General features: G+C 44.5%; 1 protein-coding gene across 1 annotated transcript in view; it reads left to right on the plus strand.

Moving 5' to 3' along the window:
* Nucleotides 1-14,708: 14,708 nt before the first annotated feature.
* FOXO1 (forkhead box O1) overlaps nt 14,709-23,679 on the plus strand; it is a 98,822-nt gene continuing 89,851 nt past the window's right edge. The window contains exon 1 of the mRNA XM_045796904.2: nt 14,709-15,796. Coding sequence (XP_045652860.2) covers nt 15,146-15,796 — 651 coding nt within the window. The 5' untranslated portion in view covers nt 14,709-15,145. The remainder of the gene's footprint in view (nt 15,797-23,679) is intronic.

Consider the following 23,679-nt stretch of genomic DNA (forward strand, 5'->3'; position numbering starts at 1 on the left):
CAGCTCACCCCCCACCCTACCCCGTTGCCTCAGTTCCTCTCCCGGTCAGTGGCCCTTTCCTCCATAGTCTCTCCTGTGGCATGGCGTGTCCTTTCATTATACTTCTAGGGATTTGGGGTTTTGTCGTAATGGCTATTCATCGATCTACTTCCATAATTATCATTGTTTATGAAAATCTAAGGCATAAATTTCCTTTAAAGATCGATTCATGCCCAAAGCCGCCTTCCTCCCTTTTTCTCAAGTGGAACGATGCTATTTTTAAACTAACAAAAAAGATGCTTCCGCGAGGGTGTGAAGATCTAAGGAAAATTCTCTTAGTAAGTATATTTACTCATTAAGTAAAAATGACCCACTTTCCAAAAGTGCAACTGATAAAGTGTTTCCCCTGCCAAAACAAAATATTAGATCGGAGAAAAGAGCTACTAGAGAATTCAAGACATTTCATGTTAAAGTGCGCCTATATAATGAGCAATAATGCAAATGGTGGCGTATTTATGTCACTCTTAAGTTATTCTAAAAATTAAACAATTTCTAAAAGGCTGATAAAAGACTTTTTTTTTTTTTTACGTTTCTATGAGTTTATTTTCTTTTCTCTAAAAGGTGAAGGAACCCTTTTTTGCAGATGGACTACTAATGTTACATACCAGTAGGGGGCACTAAAACACTGCTTTTAAACGTTATTAGACGTACGTTTCTCAAAGTGAAAAAGGACTTTTTGGCAACTTTTCTTTGCCCCTTCTCATTCATCAGAAGGTGATGGAGGACACTGGCAAGGGAGAGAAACGTGGTTCAAGGAGAAGGTGAAGGCTAACCGATAACCATGACTAAGTTTGCGGAGAATCCTTTCCTGCGGAAAAAGCAGCGTGACAGCTCCGTTTAATGTGTTCAGTATTAGTGAACGAACGGCTCGTGAACAGAAAACTTCATGCTGGTTCTCTGACCGCCCCACAAGGACCGTAGGCAATTGCGTATGAGGAGCCCCCAAACTGAAACAAATGGTAAAACTCAGTTGCACGCGGGCTGTGGTACACTTTGAGGGTCTAGAATATGCAACTTCAGAAACCACTAGATTGTAACAGCTTTCGGAGAGATGACAGCGTAGGCTTGGAACGTGTAGCTGTGCACTTGAGGCGTGGCGAGAGTACATGGTGACGCACGGATGGCCTCCCTGGGTGTGGGGTGCCTTATTCCCCTGGGAAGCCTGGACTGCTGGGGGCCTTGCCTGCTGGCTGGATGACCAACACTGGCAGGTAAGTGAACATCTGATCTTAAAACAGTGATGCTCAATTTCTTGGAGTGTTTCTTTCCATGAGAACGGAGAGAAAAGCAAGCCCATGCGTTTCCCTTTGGCGGTGCCACGCTGCTGGAGAATGTGCACCGCGTTAGCCCAGCCTGTGGCATTTTTGTCTTTTGTTTTGCGAATTTTGGTAGTAGAGAAAGAAGCCTACAGCGCAGGAAAAAAAATTCCTATAGCTGTGAATATGTTCAGATTTATCTTAAATGTGGGGCCCAGCCCGGCTAGTCTCTTGTGGGGGAAGCCTGGTGCTCTCTTCCTGCCAAGATGTCAAGAGCTCTCTCCGCAAGGTAATTCGGCTGCACTGGACATGAGACGAGCGGGGCTTGGATCCTGACATGGGAGGAGCTGAGGGGAACGCAAGCTTCAGTGGGCAGTGTTGATTTCAAAAGTGTATTCTTGGAAGAGTTCTTCTCTCCCCATCATGAGGCTTGTGCTAAGATCAGAGTAGGAAGGGAATTCATTAAATGTTGTCCTCAGCCCAAACAGGCGTATGGCAAGGCATGGGCAACGCTGCTGAGGCCAAGTGTCAGAGATGGGCGTGACTGACAACTCTCCTTACCAAGCGATTCCAGAAGGCCCAAGCTGTGGGAGGCCTGGGAGGAAGCCAGAGAAGTTACCTGGAGGGCCAGTGTTTACAGTCTGAGGAGACTGGGTCTAACACGGACATCTGAGGCCTATTCCAGGGAAGACTGGTGGCCTTACGATCCCACACAGCCACAGGGACCCTACGGGGCAATGAAGGCGAATGCACTCTGGGTGGGGGGTTGTGGGTGGGAGGAGCTTCGGGTAGGTTTTGCACACTCCCGCAGGGGGTTGCCATCAGATCTGGTCTTGTGTTTGCCTTATTCAACAGGCTGCCCTTCCCTTTCTTTCTTCTTTAAAAAAGATTGTATTTATTTTTTTATTTTTTTATATATATAGAGAGAGCATAAGCGGGGGGAGTGGCAGGCAGAGGGAGAGGGAGAAGCTGAGCAGGGAGCCCGCCCCGGGGCTCAATCCCAGGGTCCCAGGATCATGACCTGAGCTGAAGGCAGATGCTCAACTGACTGAGCCACCCAGGCACCCCAAGATTTTATTTTTAAATAAATTCTACACCCCGGTGTGGGGCCCGAGCTCACAACCCCTCGATCAAGAGTCACGTGCTCTACCGACTGAGCCAGCCAGGGGCCCCAGCCTTCCCTTTCTTTCAGAGCTCCCCTCACATATGTTTTCATCCAAAGACTGCTTGTCCTAAACGTGGTGTTTCTAAGGGCTCTGCGAAGCCTTAGGGAAGGCGGGAGAGAAGGCTCCAGAGGCTAGAGAAAGGTGAGTGGGGACCTCTCTTTCCTCCCATCCTTACTTGTCCGCAGAATGGTTTACAGAGGCAGGGTGGGCCTGTGTGGACGGCATGACTGAGCCCTCACCGACTACAGCCACAAGACCAACTAGCGCGCCTGGCTGGCTCCGTTGGAGGAGCATGCGACTCTTGATCTCGGGGTTGTGAGTTTGAGCCCCATGTTGGGTGTAGAGATTACTAAAAAAATAAATAAATAAACTTAAAAAATAAGAAAAGACCAACCAGTAGGCGATACAAGCCCCCGATGGTACTAAGGCCATGGTGGAGTCCTACTCAGCAGGGAACCCCTCTAAATATTTTGAGAAGGACTCTCAGCCCCTGTAAACATTGCCTACACTATCTGGGGCAATCCCGCCTGCAAAGCCCCTTTCTATGATGATCACAGTTGGCCGCAGAGCGGATAGGCATTATTATTCCCATAAGGGGATATCATTAGCATTCAGGTAAGGACGCTACCCGGAGGGGTAAGGGGTAGAGTGTGAATTTGAATTCAGGTCTTTTAACTTGCCCGCTAGTGTTCTTCTCACCAGTTCTTACTGCTGTGTGTTGGGTCGGTGAGGAAGGGTAATAAGTAGTAATTTACTAATTAAGGACGCTGCATGGCCATGGCTTACTGGTTAAGGGCAAAGACTCTGGACTCCCTCAGTATCCCAGCTCTCACACTCACTAGCTAGGTGACCTTGTGCGAGTGACTCCACCTCCCTGGACTCACCTGGAAGACAGTAGGACCTCCTCCCAAGGGTTTCATGAGGACAAAAGGAGTTTATACAGCACAGTGCTTAGAACAATACCGGGCACACGGTATTGCTCTAATGCTGACCATGCCTCTTGTTAACAAACCCAGCATGAGCAGATGGATTTGGTCAAGACTTGGGCTCTCAAATTGGTGTTTTATTTGCTTAACTGTCTTTCTGGGTTAGGGCCTTTCGTTCCTCAATGGAATGTTAAAAATCTAACTTAACCTTTGGAAAAACATAACTGATCATTACGTAGTGTATTAGTTTGCTCGGGCGGCTGTAACAAAATCCCACAGACTGGGTGGGGGAGGGGGGCTGAAACAGCGGAAGTTAATTTTCGCACAGTTCTGGAGGCCGGAAGTCCAAGATCGAGGTGCCAGCAAGATTGTTTGTTTGGGGTTTTTTTTTGTTTTTGTTTTTGGGGGGGGCAACCTCTTTCCTTCCATGGCAGAAGGCCTCCTCTCAGTGTCCTCATGTCATATGCCTCTGCGCCCTCTCCTGTGTCCAGATTTCCACTTCTTAGAAGAAAATCGGTCACATGGGATCTGGGCCCACCCTGATGACCTCGTATAACTTAATTACCTCTTTAAAGACACTATCTCCAAATGCAGCCACATTCTGAGGTTCTGGAGGCTTCAATACATGAATTTAGAGTGGGACGGTGGGGGGGGCCCCACAATTCAGCCCATAACAGATTCCTCAAGCAAAAAAAACAAACAAAACCAAACCAAATGCATTCACATCAATCAAAGAATGTGACAGGTGTCATTTAAAGTGAGAAGTTGAGAGTTTGGGAGCTGATGGTTGGAGAATGCTAGCAGGACTACCATTGCATGACCTGAAGGGTGTTCAGGCACCAAAGTACCCTCCAGATTTTGAACTAAGTAGGATATCACGATTTAAAATTTTTCCCTAGCTTCTCTCTCCTACTGTCTTTCTCAGCTGGCTACCAGAAGCAAAATGGTCAGGGATAGCAAAGGGAACTTAGTGAGAACTGAGGAGAGCTATTTCAGGAACAGATGTCCTGTCCTTGTAACCCCCCCCCCCCCCGCCAACGCACACACTCCTGTCCAACTCAAGGAAGGCCTGTGAGTTACTGAGAGATAAGGGACAGTGCCTTACCCATTATTACTATTTTTTTTTTTAATAAAGATTTTAGGGATGCCTGGGTGACTCGGTGGGTTAAGCGTCTCATCTGCCTTTGGCTCAGGTCATGATCCCAGGGCTCTAGTATCCAGTCCCGTGGGGGCTCCTTGCTCTCCCTCTGCCTAGTGCGCCCCCTACTTGTGCTCTCTCTCTCTCTCTGAAAAATAAATAAATAAAATCTTAAAAAAAAAAATTAAGATTTTATTTTTAAGCTATCTCTACACCTAACACGGGGCTCATTTCACAGCCCCGAGATTAAGAGTTGCATGCTCTACCAACTGAGCCCACCAGGCACCCCTACCCTTATTAGTATTTTAATAATTTCTCCATCATGACCCATTTAAAAATAATTTTTCCATTGTGACCAGTTTAAGAATTTATTAGCAAAGGCCCTTGCTAATAAAAAACTTCCACATCTTTAAATGTTTTGGGGTAACATTCTTACCTTGACTGTGTAATTTTATCAACTTTTTTTTTTTTTTAATTTCAGGTCCACCTGATTTCTAATTTAAGAGGTTTCCATGGTTCTCATCAACTTTTGTTTATTAGTGACTACATTTGCTGTATGTTTTAACTGGACTGTAAAAACAAGGTGGCGATTTGTGATCTTTTAATAGAATCCTGGTGTGTACACATAGGAACGTGAGTGCGCGCACACACACACACACACACACACACACTGACACGTGGTTTTACAGCACAACTGCCAAGAATAACTAATCTAGGAATAACTGCAGAATCTGATAATACAGGTGGTGTTTCTTGTTAGAAATAATTTGTCTACATGAACAGAGATGAGTCTTTTTTAATTTTAAAAGTGAATATTAAAATTAAGCTACTGACTCCTTCCTAAATAACTATTTAAATAGTCTTTAAAAAAATCAAACCTTAAAAAAAATAAACGATCCAGGACTCAGAAGCCATTATATTCCATTTCCATTTAAGTAGAATGCTTATGGTCACCGTTATTCTGTATGTTTTTTCTTTTTTTGAGAGAGTTAATTTTGTAGGATTTTTTGTTTGTTTTCTCTTCATGAGAAAGTCACTTGTCTTTAGTTTCTACGTTTCTTAGATGCAGTATCTATGTCTTGTAAAATATGTTGGGGTGTCTGAGTGGGTTTCGTTTTTAAGGATTTTACCCTAAAGAACCACAGAAAACCAAAGAATCCATTGTATCAGATCTCTGTTGAAATTATTTTAGAGAAATTTTCTCTATTGTTAAGTCGGGCTGCCTCTGTGATAACATTATCTGTTGAAGTCGAAGCTGCCAGTAACATCATCAGCTAAACTCCCCAAAATGAGTCAGCTGACTTTATTTTTAACTGCTTTTTAATTGTCTCCTGAGACTGTCAAGAATAATAGCATTTTTAAGGCCTATAAAACAAAGTTTTGGTATTATCAGACCATATACAAAGGTGGCTCCAAGTTCAGAATCCTCAAGTCATTTTTATGTATTGCTTTCTGTTTAGAATCCGCCGTGGGCCACTTATAGGTAGTAAAGATCCCTAATTTGAGACTTCTCCTAAATGCTTGCTATGATATTCCGTGGGTATCACACACATGACCTCTGAATTCACGAAGAATCAGTTGGGATTGGGCGAGCAACGTTCATAACACTTGAATACGAAGGAGCCATAGTAGGATTTAGAACAAATACCAGTGATTTAGAAATCATATGTTTACCTACATGGAAGTAATTCCTAGTGTAACAAAAACCTACCCACGAGGTTGTACCAATGTCAAAGAACAAACATTTCATCCCTGTTTCAAAGCGTTTTAAGCCATTATTTTAATCCTTATAATACCTCATTGAGGTATGTAGGTGGCAAGTTATACCAAGATAAAAATTCAAAATGCAGAATAAATTGAACATTACATAGGGAAGAAAAGAGCTTCTAGCTGATCACGTCTTGTTGGTTTTTGGCTTTTCTTGGAAGATCCATTGGTGATTTCACTTTATCATATTTTGCATATAGGGCCGACAAACATCAGGGTGGCATACTTGATAAAAAGGCTACCAAATCCGTTTCTGCTGTTTCCTACTCCCTCAAGCCGTGGCTGGAGACAACCTGAGGAAGGCAGCAGGGCCGGCTTTCCGATTGACGAAGGGCATTCTGCTCCTTTCTCCATCCTGTTTCCCTAGGCCCTGTCATCCTGCTGATATGGCTGTGTCTATCACGAAAAGTGAAAAATCAGATCAAAAATCAGATATACGGCTAGTAAAGAAGAGAGATAATGTATTTGGATGATTGACTTTACTTGATTATCACACAAAGGTTGGCATTAATCTTCAATATTTGCAAACTCTCAAAGCAACTGGATGAATTGGGCAAAGTTCAATGGGTCATTAAAATGAGGCTATCTCCTGGAGATTCGAGCACTGAGGAGTGATTTTGCTTTTGTGATTCATTGGCAATTGAAACAGTTCCTGGCTGAAAGGAAGGTAGCCACAGATAAGTTCTTCTGACTAATACTGACCGGTAGTCTGTGGTTTGTAGAGGCCGCCTGTATTTCCCTGTGTTGGGAGGCTAAACGCAAGAGAACACACCCTAAACCCTTAGCTGAAGGATGTTTTATTCATGCTTTTTATGAGAACTGGGGGCATTAAGATATGATCCCATGTCATTCCCACAGTCGTTTTCTAAAGGTACTTTAAAAATATTTCTGATATTTTATGCTCACTTGATGGTGGAGGAGGCATTTTCCGATTCATTTTGAGGTTGATTCAAAATAGAAAGGAGCACAAGGGTTTTATTTGTTTTGCTTGTAATTTTGTTTATTGTCTCAGGAAAAGAGACCTGAAGGCTCTGACCAACCCCCCGCAGGTTCAGCAGTAGAGCTGGATTTTAAATAATAGAGGAGTAAGGCCTCCCCTTGAACTGTAAACTAGATGTTCATGGGTTCTAATCAAAACGTAAGCTTCTGAAACTCATCCAAAGAAAGGTTTTTAGGTAAGAATCCAATGCAAATAACCTTCTTTGGTGGGGAGACAGCTCAAGCTAGCTGTTCAATTTAGTTTCATGTGCTTTTATTCAGGATGAGATGAGCTGTGGAAAGAGTTCTAGATAAGCCCACCATCCCGGAAGGGCACATTGCTCTTATTGTATATGGTTGGTTCAAATAAGCAAGTGCTAATGGCTTGGCATCCCCCACATCGTTTGCGTTATACAAATGCAAACATCAGCATTATTATTGTTATTTATGTTCTATCTGAAGGCTTCTTTCATTAACATAAACTAAACTGGTTTCAGGCTGAGCCCATTGCAGGTAAGTGCCCCCCCACCAAAAAAAAGGTCCGAAAGTCAATTTTCTGGGGAAAAAAAATGGAATCATCAAATTAATCTCTGGTTAATTTCTAGTTCTCTTTTTAAAAATCCCAACATTTTATGGAGGGAGAAAGTTAGTGTTAAACAGGAGACAAGCTCTGGATTTTGATAATGGCAGGTTCAAGTCTGTCTGTAATTAGATGAACTTGTAAGGTAAGACCTTGGGTCAATTTCTTAGGTCTTTGTACCTCAGTTTCAATTTCTGTAAAATGCGAATCATAGTATCTCCTACCTTATTGGGTGGTTTTGAGGGCTGATTCAGATGATAGCTATAAAGTGCTTAGTCCATAATAGTTGAAAAAATAATTGTTTTTATTAATCCTGAGACACAGAGAAAATAACTTTTATGTATATATTCTGATTCTGGGTAAATAGTGATCTATGGTTTATAGCTGAAAACATTTTGAAATAAGAAGTATATACTTTTATTTGTCAATTTATATAACATGTGGTTTCAGATCATATATAAATCTGAAAAACAGGAGGAAGGGATTTCACGAAGCCTAGTCTTGGATTGTGGAAATAGTTTTTCCAGGTTGGGTTCTGCCAGAGTGCAGGCATGCAATATAGCTGTCAAATGTTCTGTTTTTGGTTTGTTGTTCAAACACAAAATTATTTAAAGCACACATGGCATCATATGAGACAAATCAATTTTTCCTCCAGCATGATATCAGTGATCAGCTAATTAGAAATTCCATTTTTAAATGTTAAACCTTAGAATATAGAATATTTCAATGTGTTTTAAAGGCTGTATTTACCACCAAATAGAAACCTGATATCCTGGAGAAATACTCACTATCCATCTCTGTTTACTCTCTGGCACAGCCGACTTTGCATATGGGTGGGCCCTGTGAGTCAGCCAAATCTGGAATTTGATAAAACTCTTACCTCCTGTTTTCACACCATAACTGACACAGTCGGTGACTATACGTATCATTAAAAACACATGTACTCTACACAGTCATTACCTCTTGTTGTTGATTTTTATCAACCAATGACAAGCAGCGTGGTGAGTTATTATAAAACGCTAGCAATTTCTTCTTCATTCTTTATTACTGTCACAACGCTCTCAGGGGTTGCTTTACAATCACATTTGACTCCCTTTCCTTACTAATGTTATGGAAATAGGGCGATTGGATTTGAAAAAAAAAAAAAACCCAATTATTGTAAAACAGCAATTAATTCTTACTGCTTAACTCGAACATTCATACATATTAGTTTTCCAAGTAAATAAGTAAAATGCCTTGTTAAACTCCCTTTCTGCCAAAAATGTACTACCATCTGTGTTCTACATGGCAGCGTTTTCTTATTTAATACATATGTCCCCCCTTTTTTGGAAGCATGTTAAGAGCTTTAATATGACACGAAACAGAAATAAAATAGTGAAAACACATTGTGTTTAAGCATGGATGCAAAATTCAGATTTGTGACATTCAAAGAATTTGGGATTTCATGTGCCATCCATGAATTTTATGGCAATTCCATGAGTCCTTAATGTCAGAAAAAATTTTAATTGTAACATTTATACAGTTTGGAGTTTGGGAGAGTTATTTTATAGTCTCAAAGATAAAGACCTAGTGTTTAAAACAGGTTGAATTTGAGGGGCAGCTGGCTCAGTCGGTAAAGCATGCGTGGTGAGTTCAAGCCCCATGTTGGGCATAGAGCTTACTTAAAAAAAAAAAAAGGTTGAATTTAAAATAAATAAATAAAATAAAGCAGGTTGAGTGTCATCAAATAGTCTGAAAATCTTCAGTTAGAAAAGGTACTGTCATGAGAAGCAATGCAATAGAACTCAGTTTTGGCCTGAATGTTAAGAGGTCTGCATTCTGGTCCCAGGGCTTTACTAACTGTGCAGCCTTGGGCCAGTCATTTAAGTTCTTAGTGTCTCTGTTTTCTTACTTGTAAAAGGAGTTTGTGTTAGACCAATAATGATCACCTATAAATCCATCACCCAGATACAACCACTGCTAACATTTTTAGCTGACAGTAGCACCTTCCAATCTTCTGAATATTATTATCACCAGCATCGTCACAATGTCATCACAAATGCTTTGTCCACTTTATTCGAAATGACCGCATAAGATTCTACCTTACAGGGGCGCCTGGGTGGCTCAGCTGTTAAGTGTCTGCCTTCAGCTCAGGTCATGATCCTGGGGTCGTGGAATCGAGCCCCGCATCGAGCCCCGCATCGAGCCCCGCATTGGGCTTCCTGCTCGGTGGGAAGCCTGCTTCTCCCTCTCACACTCTCCTTGCTTGTGTTCTCTCTCTCTCTCTCTCTCTCACTGTCTCTCTCTGTCAAATAAATAAATAAAACCTTTAAAAACAAACAAATGTCTTGGGGCGCCTGGGTGGCACAGCAGTTGAGCGTCTGCCTTCGGCTCAGGGCGTGATCCCGGCGTTATGGGATCGAGCCCACATCAGGCTCCTCCACTATGAACCTGCTTCTTCCTCGCCCACTCCCCTGCTTGTGTTCCCTCTCTCGCTGGCTGTCTCTATCTCTGTCAAATAAATAAATAAAATCTTTAAAAACAAACAAACAAACAAACAAACAAATGTCTTTAAAAAAAAAAGATTCTACCTTACAGATATGCCATTATTTACTTAACCCTTCTCTATTGTCGGCCATTTAAAGTAGCTACAAATATATTTCAGTATTCCCGTAGAGACCCACAAGTAGTCTCTCACTGACACTTTAAGTGAGGGAGCAGAATTTATCGAAGGTGACATTCACTCTTTATAACTGAAAATATTGATGATCTGCTTCATGACCGGCCCAATGCCTCTCTCCAGTTACAAATCAGTAGGCATCGTCTTTATTTGTGATAGGCAAATAACCCGAGGTAGCTTGAGTCTTTTGCCCATTTGAAGCAAGATCATCAAAACACCAAGGGCTGGTGGCCAGAGCTCACGCTCCCGATGCCTGTGAATGGCACATTTATTTAGTTTTTCTACCTCATCTTATTATTTTTCTTCAAAATTGATGATAATATTTCATTTTTTTCCCTGACTTAGCATTCTTTGCATCTACCAAATGCTTTGTGTGTGTGTGTCATTCCTCCAAATAAATATCGTTAATATGCATTGGTTATTTGAGAGTATCATTGTCCTAACCCTGACAGCAAAATCATAAAAAGGAAAGTAAAAAAACCCATTTGCGAACTCAAGGAATTTGCCATCAAAACAAAGTACTCTAAGATGCACTATAGGTGGCATATGCATTGTAGGTGCTCTATAAATCTTTGTTGAAAGGATAACCAAATCCAAAGGAAATTATCCCTCGAGAAAAATGAGTGACTCCTACTATCTCTAGAGCTACCACTTAATATGTCAGGTTTCAGGACATTGGTTTACAAATCTGAGCTGTGGTTTTTCAGATTATTTTCTATCGGCAAGGTGAAGAAAGGCCGTTTTAGGTTGATAGCAGTGCCTCTTAATAATTTAGACAAAACATCAGAAATGGGCAGTTGTTGGGGAAAGGGAAGGTGAAGGATGAAGCCAAGTGTCATGACTAAAAAATAAACATCCAAACTTTTCACTTACTCATTAAATTGGACTTAAGTTACCTATTTTGACAAGTAAGAATTTAAACCAGAGATCAGTATGTTGGTGGTGAAGGGTAAATGCAGAAGATTCTGCCAAAGAGTTGATAGAAAGGAACCATCCCTCCATCTTCCTGTCAGGGGTGGTGCAATAACTACTCTGAAAACCAGGCAGAGGAAAGACCACCACACAGGTTTGTGAGATGGGCTTTGTGAGGATAAATGTCCTTTTTCAGTTTAATTGTTCTTACCTGACATGACACATTTTTCTTCCCAGTTGGGACATACACACCAACTAGTAAGCGATAATCTTTAGAAACAGCCTTTGAAGCAAACAGCTACCACAAAAAATACTAAAGAAAAGAACTGAACTTTTTTCTCTTAAGCAGGACTCGTGCCAATACTCAATACTTCGGCACCCTTCAAAGAGAGAGAAAATGTCTGTTTTTGACTAAAAAACCTGAACCACTTCTTTTGTAATCTTTTTTCTTTCGTTATCTTACTGTCACTATCATCTTTTTTGTGTCTGCTTTTTCAATCTTCCAAATCTAAACTTCTTTTCGTTTAGTGAGTTCATCTAACTAAAATTACTAAAATTTGTGGGCTCGACCGGAAGGAAATATACTACAGAGTTTTACAGTGGTTATTGCTATATAGGAATTGCAGGTATTTCTAATTTTCTGTCTGTGTATTGAAGAGATTATTGATGAGAAAGCAGGAAATTGGAGTTCCAGCCATGGCAGCACCACTGGCTTCTGTGTGACCTTGGGCAAATCAGCCTCTCTGTGCCTCAACTTCCTTATGGAGAAATTAAAGAAGGCCACCAAGGTGATCTCTGTCTACTTTCAATTTTAACATTCTGTGGGTCTAGCTGAAAAGCACGTTTAGCTTGATACAACTCTGATGGAGGGCAATTTGACAGTAGGTCTCAAAATTGCAAATGCATTTAACTGCTGACCAAGTGATCTCTTTTCTGGAAATTCCTCCTGTGTATATACTTGCACAGATGCAAAATGAGTTATGTATGGTTATTCATTACAAAATAGCTTGTGTGAGCTAAAGATTGGAAACAAGCCGAATGTTCAGAAGCCAAATGCTTACTGAACCCTAAGGTTCAGTAAACTGACAGGAACAATGGTATAGTAGGCAGCGAGAAATACCTTTAAACATACACTCAGTTTTTTGGAACTTGTGTCAGGGACATTGGCACTGTAGGTACTCTTGTATTTGCTTCAAGTCAAATTTCTTAACAAGACCAAAGAAAAGCAAACTACAACATTTAAACAACTAGGCAGGATAGTCCAGATTGCAAGGACCTGAGGAAAGCCTGTAAGAAAACTCCCTTAACCAAATACTCTCCTCTGATTGAAGCCATGAAAAACCGGAATTGAAAGGAAGGCAAGGCCAAATTTGCAGCTGGTTTCCTTTGCCAAGAATGATCCACCAGGGCACCGCCTATCTGTAGGGTGCGGCCAACTGAATGGGGGCTGCCTCTGCAGAGCTTAATTGGAGAGGTTGAGGCTATCTACAGTTCCATATTACCGCCTTCCTTTGAGCTCATCATCTGGGTTACTGAGGTCCCCTAGCGGCTGGCAGAGGCGGCCCAAAGTGTCCAAATTTTAGAGAATGCAGACCACAAGAGGAGGGTGGGAACCCACCCTATCCTTAATCCATCAGGCTCACGACCTTCTCCCCTAGCCCCTCATTATCCGTAGGAAGCTGCTGCGATAAGTGGATTATGAAGAAATAGGGGTCTGAACGATGGAGATATGAGAATGTAAAGGAAGAAATAAATCTCTAAGTCCTTTCAAACTTTTGTAAATGAGGCCTAATTTTCTTTAGATGCCAGTTTTTGAACTGAAGAATTACCTGTAAGAAAAAGGGGATTTTTAAAGTAATTGGGAGCTGTCATTTTGGACAAGATATTTAAAACCCTACTGTCAATCTTCCATCCTAAGTGATCCTATCCCTACGAAAGGAAATGCCTTCCATATTCCTTCTAAAAAACCAAACCAAAACAAAAAACTGTTTCTTTTGCTCCCTAAGACACAAGAACCATTGTCTTCCTACCTTTGGCCCCACTGATCTCGACAGGACCTGGAGCCCAGATGGGGAAAGGTGGGATGGAGTCGTTGGGGGGGGGGGGTTACTGATAACTCGCGACAAACAGTTTAAAGGAACCTGGGGGTGGGGCAGGGCTCAGCCCTCTCGCACTTTTACTTCTCGACACCTTACCACTTCCAGCCTAAACAGCAAAGAAATAACAAGCAAACGGGTGACGTTAATTAGGGGTAAGTAATAAAGTGACAAGGTTCTGTCTACATGCTCTTCTCTGTTCCCTTCGCCGCCGCCCCGGGAGTATTACAGTCCAAGGTTCCCGCCCAGGGGAAGATGTTCCCACAGAGGGCACAAGGTCTAGGATGCTTTTGAGTCTGTGTGTTCGTGTGAAATAGGACTGTCTTCGGCCCGCGCTGAGTCCCTTTCCCTCATTTGTGGCCTTTTAGGTCAAGAATGGAGTGAACCCAGCTGGTGGCTGCTGGGCTGGACGCCTGTCCCCCACCTCCCCCCGGCGAGAGCGAACCGCAGAGGCTCAGCTTGGGGGTGCGGACAGGTGGGTTCCGGGCGCGGAGGCGGCGGGGACAGCGCCCGCCGCGCGGACTCGACCTCCAGGACCCAGGTGCCGGGGGTGGGTGCGGGGGCTGTGCAGCCCGCGGGGGGGCTGGAGAACTTGACAGATCGCAGGTAAAGAAAACAAAAAACAAAAACAAAACCCCACCAACTTCCCCACGTTTCTCTGCAAAAAAATCGTGGGTGGAGCCGAGAAGGGGGCGACTGAGTAGAATTCCGCGAGGCCGCCTCCGCCCGCCCACCCAGTGCCGGCGGAGCGAGGAGCGTTCCCCCGGCCCCCGCCCCGCCTCACTCTGGGCCCCGAGCGGAGGTCGAGGCGAAGCGAGAGACTCGTTCCACTCGAGCTTCCCGAGTACTCGGCTTTGCTCCTCAGTAGTAAACAAAGTGTCGCCGCCGCCTCCACGCTGGTTTGCCTCCTAGCAATCAAAACACTGAGAGGGCGAGAGACTCACAGAAACACTTGAGAATTACCAGAAAATAATAACAGAGATCCAAAAAAAAAAAAAAGAGAGAGAGAGAGAGCGTGAAAGAGAAAAACACCCCACTACCCCCCACCAAACCACTGCCGCCTCCCGGTGGAAAGCCGGCCCCCGCCCAGGCGGGCGACCACTGGCTGCCTGGGCGGTGGCGCCTCGCGCTCATTGGTCGCGCGCGCTGTCAGTCAGGGGCGGGCCGGCGCGCGCGCCGCCGCGGGCGGGGGGCGGTGGCAGATCCCGTAAGTCGGGCGGCAGCGTAGTCGCTGCAGCCGCCGCTGCTGCCGCCACATTCAACAGGCAGCAGCGCCGCGGTCGCGCCGCGGGGAGAGCGAGCGGCCCGCGGCGTCCGTCCGTCCTTCCGTCTGCGGGCCCTATCAGCAGGAGTGCGGCGCCAACTGCTGCCCGGCCCGGTGACTCTGGCCTGCCGTCCTGCCCGTGCAGCGGACCTGGAAGAGCCTAGATGTTGATGGACCCGCGAAGTTAAGTTCTGGGCTCGCGCTTCCACTCCGCCGCGCCTTCCTCCCGGTTTTCGTCGGCTCCAGGCACGGACCTCGCCCCCCCAAATCTCGGACCGGCTCTTCGCACCCCCTCCCCTTTGGCCCCGTGTGGTGCGCTCGACCCCTTGGCTCTCCCGCGGCTGGGGGAGGGGTGGGGGTCACCATGGCTGAAGCGCCCCAGGTGGTGGAGATCGACCCGGACTTCGAGCCGCTGCCCCGGCCGCGCTCGTGCACCTGGCCACTGCCCAGGCCGGAGTTTAGCCAGTCCAACTCGGCCACCTCCAGCCCGGCGCCGTCGGGCGGCGCGGCCGCGAACCCCGACGCCGCCGCGGGCCTGCCCTCGGCCTCGGCGGCTGCTGTCAACGCCGACTTCATGAGCAACCTGAGCCTGCTGGAGGAGACCGGGGACTTCCAGCAGGCGCCCGGCTCCGTGGCGGCGGCCGCAGCGGCGGCGGCAGCGGTGGCGGCAGCAGCGGCCGCAGCTGCCGCCACCGGGGGGCTGTGCGGGGACTTCCAGGGCCCGGAGGCAGGCTGCCTGCACCCGGCGCCGCCGCAGCCTCCGCCACCCGGGCCGCTGTCTCAGCACCCGCCGGTGCCCCCAGCCGCCGGCGGGCCGCTCGCGGGGCAGCCGCGAAAGAGCAGCTCGTCCCGCCGCAACGCGTGGGGCAACCTGTCCTACGCCGACCTCATCACCAAGGCCATCGAGAGCTCAGCGGAGAAGCGGCTCACGCTGTCGCAGATCTACGAATGGATGGTCAAGAGCGTGCCCTACTTCAAGGATAAGGGTGACAGCAACAGCTCGGCGGGCTGGAAGGTGAGTGGCCTCGGGGCGCACGGCTAGACAGGGAGGGGGGCGCGGGGACCCCTGCCTCCACCTGAGGTCGTGGTGGGGCACATGAGGGGGCGGCTGTGGAAGTTTGCTTGCCCTGAAAGTGCAGGGCATTCGGGCGGCGCGGGCAGAGAGAGCGCGAGAAGTGGCAGATGGGAGTGGTGGGCTTGCCCGGGACCTGTCGGGGTATGGGAATAAGTGTGTGTGAACGCGCTCAAGTGAAAGTTCGAGCGGGACGGGGAAGGGGGCTCACTTGGGAATTAGGGAGTGAAAAAAGTACGACAAGAAGTGGACATCAGAGCGGGCAGAAAAGTTCGCCAGTGAAAAGGGGAAGGGGTTTACGGGGGCTGCTCCCCCAAGACCGGCGAGGACTCCTGCCACCTGGCTTTTCCTTCTGGACCTTGGGGGGTGAAGGCGGCTCCTCAGTCTCCGCGGCGCGCGTCCCACCAGCCTTGGGCTGCGCCGCAGAGCCGTTTCCGCCGCGCAGGGCGGAGGAGGGCGCGGCGAGGCTCTTCGCGGCCCCGCCGCTCGGGGACAGAGCTGTAGGTGGAGGGGACAGACAGGTCGCGAGCCGGCCCCTGGGGGCAGCCAGCGCTGTTTTTGGAGGCCGGTGTGCATTTTGCTTTGTTTTGATTTTATCCGAAGTGGCCTCGAGTGCAGGGGGCCGGGCGCGCCGAGCCCGAGGTAGTGCGTCCGACACGTGCGAAGAGGCGGCCACCGCCTGCGGAGCGCGGGCGCCGGGCCGCGCCGGGCGAGCTAAAGTTCAAGTGTGACCCTCGGCGGAGGCGGGGGCGGGAGCGGGAGCTGCGACGGCGAGGGAGTGGCCGCAGGCGTAGGAAGAGAGCGCCTTTAAAGGGCCAGCGCGCCCGGGCGTTGCGCCGCTCCCGGCCGGGCCGCGGGGCTGTGAGGCCAGCCCTTCTCTATGCAAGGAAATGCCCCCAAACTTGGCCTCGCCCATGGTCCGAGGCCTTTAATTAGGCGTGGAGAGGCTGTCCTGGGTGACGAGAGCTGGAGGTGTGTGTACCTTCTCTCTCGCTTTGCCATTTCAGTGTTACCGAGCGTGGAAGTACAGATCCGAGGGGCAAGGCAGGGGTCTTTGTGACAAGTGTTTTGGGGGAGTCGGAGTGGAGTGCGCATCAAAGGAACGTGTGGGGACGTCCTGCTTCGATGGAGGACTGTAGATGAGGCGCCTCTGGTCCTTTTTGCCTTTCAGAGAGGGGAGACTCGGAGGGACTCAGGGTGGGGACAGGTAGTTCCCTACTTGGAGGCCGAAGTGACGGGGGGGGGGGGCGGTTGCTCTCAGGACACGCTGTGGGCAGGCTTACCGGGAGGTCCAGTCGCCGTGCGGCCTCTGAAGCTGACAGTTTCTCACTGTCACAGGTGGAGGGATCGATATGAAAGTTTAGTTGAGAACTTCTTCCTCAGCCCTTATCCTGACTGTACAGCATAATAAAGATTGATCTTTGCTGCGCAATTGGTTACACCACGGTTGTTTTACATACACTGTCATGTTTGTGGTTAATGTGTGTCAAAAAGGTTAAGTTACTCATATCTTATTGAAGTTCCTGGAGAAGGAGCCAGGATTTTATTTTTTCCGAAGTGTGTTTTAGAGTAAAGGGACCACTTAACAATCTCATCACTAGGCATTGCTTGCAGTTTTACCAATTGATGCAAAAAGCTTGATATGTATTCTTTCAAGTCACAAAATCAGGATTGTCTGCCAAATCCAATTTTACTTAGCATTTGAGCTTAAGTACTTGACTTTCTCATCTATCAGCCCTGATTGAGCTATTTATTATAAAGCGTTTGCCATTTAAAATTTTTTTGGGGGGGACAAAGTACGGTGTGTACCTACACCATTCTTTTGCGTCCTTGGAAGTGGATACAATCTACTTCAGTTTGCTGGAGTGCTTTTCTTCAAAGATAGAGAAAAGCAGTGTTTTGGGATTATATTTAGTTTTGCCTCTCATATGGCCTTAAGTCAGAGTATTCTTCTTAAACTAGGAATATAATCTAAACTTTTAAGATTCAGTGCTTTTTAAAAAATAGATTTTAAGGCCACATCAAACCCCCAACCTTTTTTATTCGGTTCTTCTAATTTTTTTTTGCCCAAATGCAATTATAATTTTTTCTTTAAAAATATCATAGCTAGAAGATCCATTAAGTGATGGTAAGAATTGTTAATATTTGCTCAGAATTGGGGGCCCAGTGGCAGCTCCCAGTGGAAACCAAGTGGGGCTTTGGGAGGGAGCAGGCTGCCATTCTCAAGTGAGTAAATGTTTCAGGTGTAATGAGAGTCCGTTGGTGCAAGTCAGATTACAGCAAGTGCATTTTCACTTTGAGTAAAAGGATATTTTAAGAAGAAAAGAAACAATCTTAAGTATTCTAACTCAAAACTAGTCTTTTGGTTAGAGTTTTCATAAAAATGACTGACTTGTTAAAACCAAGTTTCTCAGATTTGAAAGACTCCTGTTTTAAAGATTCATAAAAGGCACAAATTTTACTAAGACTTTTAGCTTAAGAAAAAAAATCAAATTCTAAAATGCAAATCAACCAAAACCTAACCGTTTTAGAGCTGAGGAGAGGCTGCTTTGGAACTAAATATTTCCTGTGATTTACTACTGGGAATTAGACTGAATCTTTAATTAAATACAGTTTCTTGTGCTTTAACTTCCTGGGGCCTGCCAGAGAATTTGAAAGTCATTTGCATAGGACAGAATAGTTGAAAAGCTGTTTAAGAGTTTATAAACTTCTGGTTCCTTAGACACTGGTTATATTTGTGGGATGTGCATTTTGTATTTGTAGGGATGGTACTTTACATCTGCTTTACACTTGTTTTCATATTGGCCATAACTGTCCTAAGGTTGCACTCAGAGTGGAAGCTAAGATTTTTAGAAAACCCGGGATCTTTTAAACCATGTACAGTATTTATAAACAGTGAAACTTCATTTCCATGACCTGTTCTCCCCCTCCCCCTTCTCACCCATAGAAAGCTTTCTAGACCTTGGGAAGTAGTATTGTGAGCTCTGGTTCTGTGTGGTTCCCCCCTTCTTCTAATGGCAGTTTTAAGTTGACTCTTGTTTTTTGTTTTGAGATTATTTGGAATACCTGGGTTAAAAGAATGCTTCAACAATAAGAATACTCTCAAAGAAAACTTTAAATTGTTTTGTTTTTCTCAGACATTCTGTTTTGGAATGACATTTCTTTAATTTGGCCTATGAAGTGACAGTACTTTTAAAAATTTTTTAATTTTAAAAATTCATATTCTGAAATTCAGGTTTGTAATCCACAGGTGAGTGATTTAAATAGCCACAGAGTCTTTGGCACAGGGATGACAGATGTTTTCTTGCTGCATACTCATGTTTGACTTTAAGAATGGCCTCTTGGTCCGACTAACTTCTAGTTTGTTACTGAAATTACCTTAAGGAAAACCTTGTTTTATAGTGGAGTGAAAATTTCAATATATGTGTTTGGGGAAGGGAGCATGAGGTAAGACAATTTAAAATGAGTAAGGGAATTATGCAGCCAAATTGATACCATATTTGCTGAAGACTGAAAAAGGTATATGGGACCAATGTGACAGATCTTAATTGTTGGCATGTTTTTTTCCAGAAATTCCAAAATCCGTCGGTGTCAGGTATGAATCCCTTAATTGATGATTGTAAGAATTTTATTTTTATTTTACCTATGTTTTTGTGGCAGATCCTTGGGAAAGATGTGGCCAGAATGGTGACTTCTTTTTATGCTTTATTTCAGATTTTATTTTCTTAGAGTGGCAAATATTTGAATACTGGAAAGAAGACATTTTTAATTGTCACGTAGACTTTAAAAAAAGGTCAAAATACATTGAGACACCCTTCCCCCCAATTACTTAGAGGCTATATCACATTGGCAATGGGCACAAATACGGCTAGATACCATGCTCTGCACACAGAGTCTTTTAAGGGGGCGTACAAAAGAGGAGAGGAGAGAATACTCAGTGGTGAGGTAGAATCCCTGATAGGTTGAAAATGTTTTGCCTGTTTTTGTGCCTCTCCATCCAAGCTCCTAAACTACAATTTTGTATGATTTTCTAAGACAGCAGTTGTCTATATTTGCCTGGAATTTCTTTGGAGGCCCTGAATTATTTGCATTTTTCTAGAACGCTCTGCCCTTGGAAACTACCCAGTATCCTGGCATCATGGGAATTTAATTGGCTGTCCGTCCCCCCCCTCCCCCTGCGTGTGGCATAACTTTGGGGCTTCCTGGAATCCTCTTGGAGAAGCAGTATAAACCCCATGGTCATTGGAGAGAGCAAAGGAGAGTTTAGTTGTACAGAGCATTGGAACATTGAGTGAGCAGAGTGGATCTAGCCCTGCTTCTTTCAACATCTGCCTTGGCCTTCATAGTAACAACTTGTAGAGACTTGCCCTTGCCCCAACCCCCTGGGACCTCCCTTGGGTCAGATAACCACCTTTTCTTGGTGTGTACAAAATTCTGAAGTTAGTGTGGGCTCCTCCTCAGTTCTCAATCCTCAGAGAGGATCGGATGAACTTGAGAAAGTGTATATTTTGGTGTCTAAGGGGTGAGGGCTTGTGTTTCAGTGGATATAAATGTACTGAAGCCTGTGGAAGAATTCTCCCTTTTTACTAATTCCTGATAAGGACTAACAGAACTCATGTCAGTGGCACAGAGAATTACTGCTTGTTATCTGTGGTCTTCTAAGGAACATATGAAATGTGAAAATGGATTTTTGTACATTAATGATTTCATTTGGTTCAGTTTTTTAAAAAACTACCCTCCCCATTGGCATCTCACTTTATTCCACTCAGTCTACCTACAGTTTATGAATTGGTGGGTTAAGCACTGCAAATACTGAGGCTTGGTTCGAATTATTCTTGCCACTTGGGAGGCTTTTTTGGGATGCTTTCCTTTTTTTCCTCCCCCTTCCTTTTTTTTTTTTTCATCCATCTTCATAGAGCTTTGACATAAGCTATTGGGAAAAAAGCCAAACTAGTTTTGATATTATGCCAAATACGATTAGAAAGCTAAAATTGCAGTCCCTTTCCAGTTTAGTATTTAGTGAATTTTCACCTTAATGCATTGCTTTAAGTAAGGACGGAAATTAAACATATGTCCTTTATTTCAGGCTAATATTTATTACATAAAAAACAGTGAGATGGAGCTGTGTGATGAGCCTCTGTAGCCCCCAGTTTTTGGTTTCTGATGATTGCTGAAGCTTGTCGTCTTTATGGTCAGAAGTCACTGAGGCTGACAGGGGAGTGTCTAAGTCTTCCGCTTTTTCAGTTTTCCATTGACCAACCCGTCCATTCTTACTGGGGACTCAGTTACATTGGACAATGCTGATACCCGCCCCTCTCCCCCTTTCTTCTGGCTTCTCTTCCGGTTGGTTCACTTATCATTTTTTCTTCTATGCTCAAACCTAAAGATACCTCAGGACAAGTGTGGACTTCTTCTCTGGTTCTTTCCTAGATAATTTGTCTCCTCTATTGTCCTGGTCTCCAGTTACTTAAAGGCCATAAATGTCCCTCTTTCTTTTCTTTCTTTCCTTTTTTTTTTTTTTAAAGATTATTTATTTATTTATTTGACAGAGAGAGAGAGAGAGAGAGAGAAAGAGAAAGAGCGCGCCCAGCAGAAGGAGAGGGAAAAGCAGACTCCCCACTGAGCAGGGAGCCTGATGTGGGCCCTGGGCTCATGACCTGAGCCGAAGGCAGACGCTTAGTCCACTGAGCCACCCAAGCGCCCAGATGTCCCACTTTCACCTCAAATTGAACAAATCTAAACCCAAGCATGCTGTATTTCCTCTTCCTCTGAGATGAGGTTCCCATCTTGAGTTCCCTGATTTGGTTAGTGGTCTAGTTAATTAACCCTTTCCTTAGTTTTCAGACTTGGATGTCCTCCTCAGCATACTCTTCTCATGCTGCTTAGTGCTGCCTGCCCGCCCCCCCCCCCCAGTCTGTTCTTGAGATGCTGATTTCCCGACCCCTACCGGTTCTCCTAGGTTAGGTCTCTTATTTAAGTTCTAGACCATTCTGTCCCCAGGACTTGGATCATCTTGTGCCTCTACTGGAAATTTTGAAAATTTTGCTCAGTATGCAAAGCTCATGGCTGTCCCATCAACTTCCAGTCTTGGTTCCTGCCTGAAGGCATTTTTGCCTTCTCTTAGTGAATGCCTGGTGATCTCTTAATTCATGCTGCTGTATATTATAATTTAACTTTAATGCCTGCATGTTATATTGTCTCAGTTATATTGTAAATATATGGTGGGGAGAAAGTTTTTCTTGAACCATGGATCTTTTATATTTTAGCTTTCTGTGTGTTCACGATGTGATGATGTTTATATTAATATAACTATAAAGATCCGTGATTATTTTGTTTTCTGGAGATGGTCAAAGTATTTTTATTTTTTCCCCATTTGTTGAATATTATTGGATGATTGATGTAATGAATGATTACAGGATGTTGTATTAGATGTATCTGAATGATAGAAAAATGATTCAAAAACGGATCCTGTAGGGAGATGAGGTATGACATGTAAATAACTATATAGTACACGGTAGAAAGGGTTACGTGCCTTCAAGAAAAATGAAGTTCTGTGTTGGCTATTGAGATGGACCTTGAAAATGGGATGTTAGTCTCCCAAGATTTCATTATAAAATTTTCAAATGTTCAGCAAAGTTGAAAGAATTCTACATTGAACAACTGTATACCTACCATCTGGTTTCTACTACTAACATTTTATTTCACTTGTTTTATCGTGTGTCTGTCCATTGGCACATCCATTTTTCTATCTATCAGATTATTATTATGTTTTTAAAGATTCCATTTATTTATTTGAGAGAGAGAGAGCACAAGCAGAGGGAGAAGCAGGCTCTGCACTGAGTGGGGAGCCGGATGTGGGGCTCAATCCCAGGACCCTGGGATCATGATGTGAGCTGAAGGCAGACTCTTAACCAACTGAGCCACCAGGTGCCCCCCCATCAGATTATTTTTTAAATTGATTTTCTAAATGATAGTTTGGCATTCATAAAGGCATGAAAATAAGGGAAGCATCAGTTTCTCTGATATATGAAACCTAGGAAGTTTGAAAATAATAGGTAGACTATTGTCAGATTGAAGTTGGACTTTGTATATATTGTGAAAATAGTATTATAGATCAAATTTTTCTATGAAATTATATTTTTTTATAAAATAAGAAATTATGAAAATACAGTCACATTTTTAGTTCTTAAATTCAATTTCTTAGAGATGCTCATGTGAATATAAAAATCCATGGAATGCAAGTAAAGCCAATGTGCTGCATTTGGTTTAAAATTCATATACAGAATTTGGTAATGAAACATGTTTTATAATTGACTTAATATGAATAGTAGGCATGGGGCACCTGGGTGGAGTGGTCAGTTAAGTGTCCAACTCTTGTTTTAAGCTGGGGTTATAATCTGAGGAGTGATCTCGGGCGGGATTGTGTCCAGCTCTGTGCACAGCACAGAGTCTGCTTGAGATTCTCTTCTCCCTCTGAACCCCTTCCCAGTGGGCCCCACTAAAAAAATAAGAAAAGTATACAAATAGTAGCCATTACAAAATGTTTAGCTTTTTGCTTGGTCTGTTCTTTAAAACTAACCTTTAGGTGGGTGCCTGGCTGGCCCAATCTGGTGGAGCGTGTAATTCTTGATCTCAGGGTGGTGAATTTGAGCCCCACCTTGGGGGTAGAGTTTATTTAAAACAAAAACAGAAACCTAACCTTCATACTTTTGTGTCCTGGGAGCAGAGTGATTTAAACAAAGAAAGCTTGTTGTTGTTGTTTAAGATTTTATTTATTTATTAGAGAAAGAGAGAGAGAGAACATGAGCTGTGGCAAAGGAAGAGGC

The sequence above is a fragment of the Ursus americanus genome, chromosome 10 (assembly GCF_024610735.1).
Source record: "Ursus americanus isolate L20-20 chromosome 10, mUrsAme1.1.p, whole genome shotgun sequence".
Taxonomy (NCBI): domain Eukaryota; kingdom Metazoa; phylum Chordata; class Mammalia; order Carnivora; family Ursidae; genus Ursus; species Ursus americanus.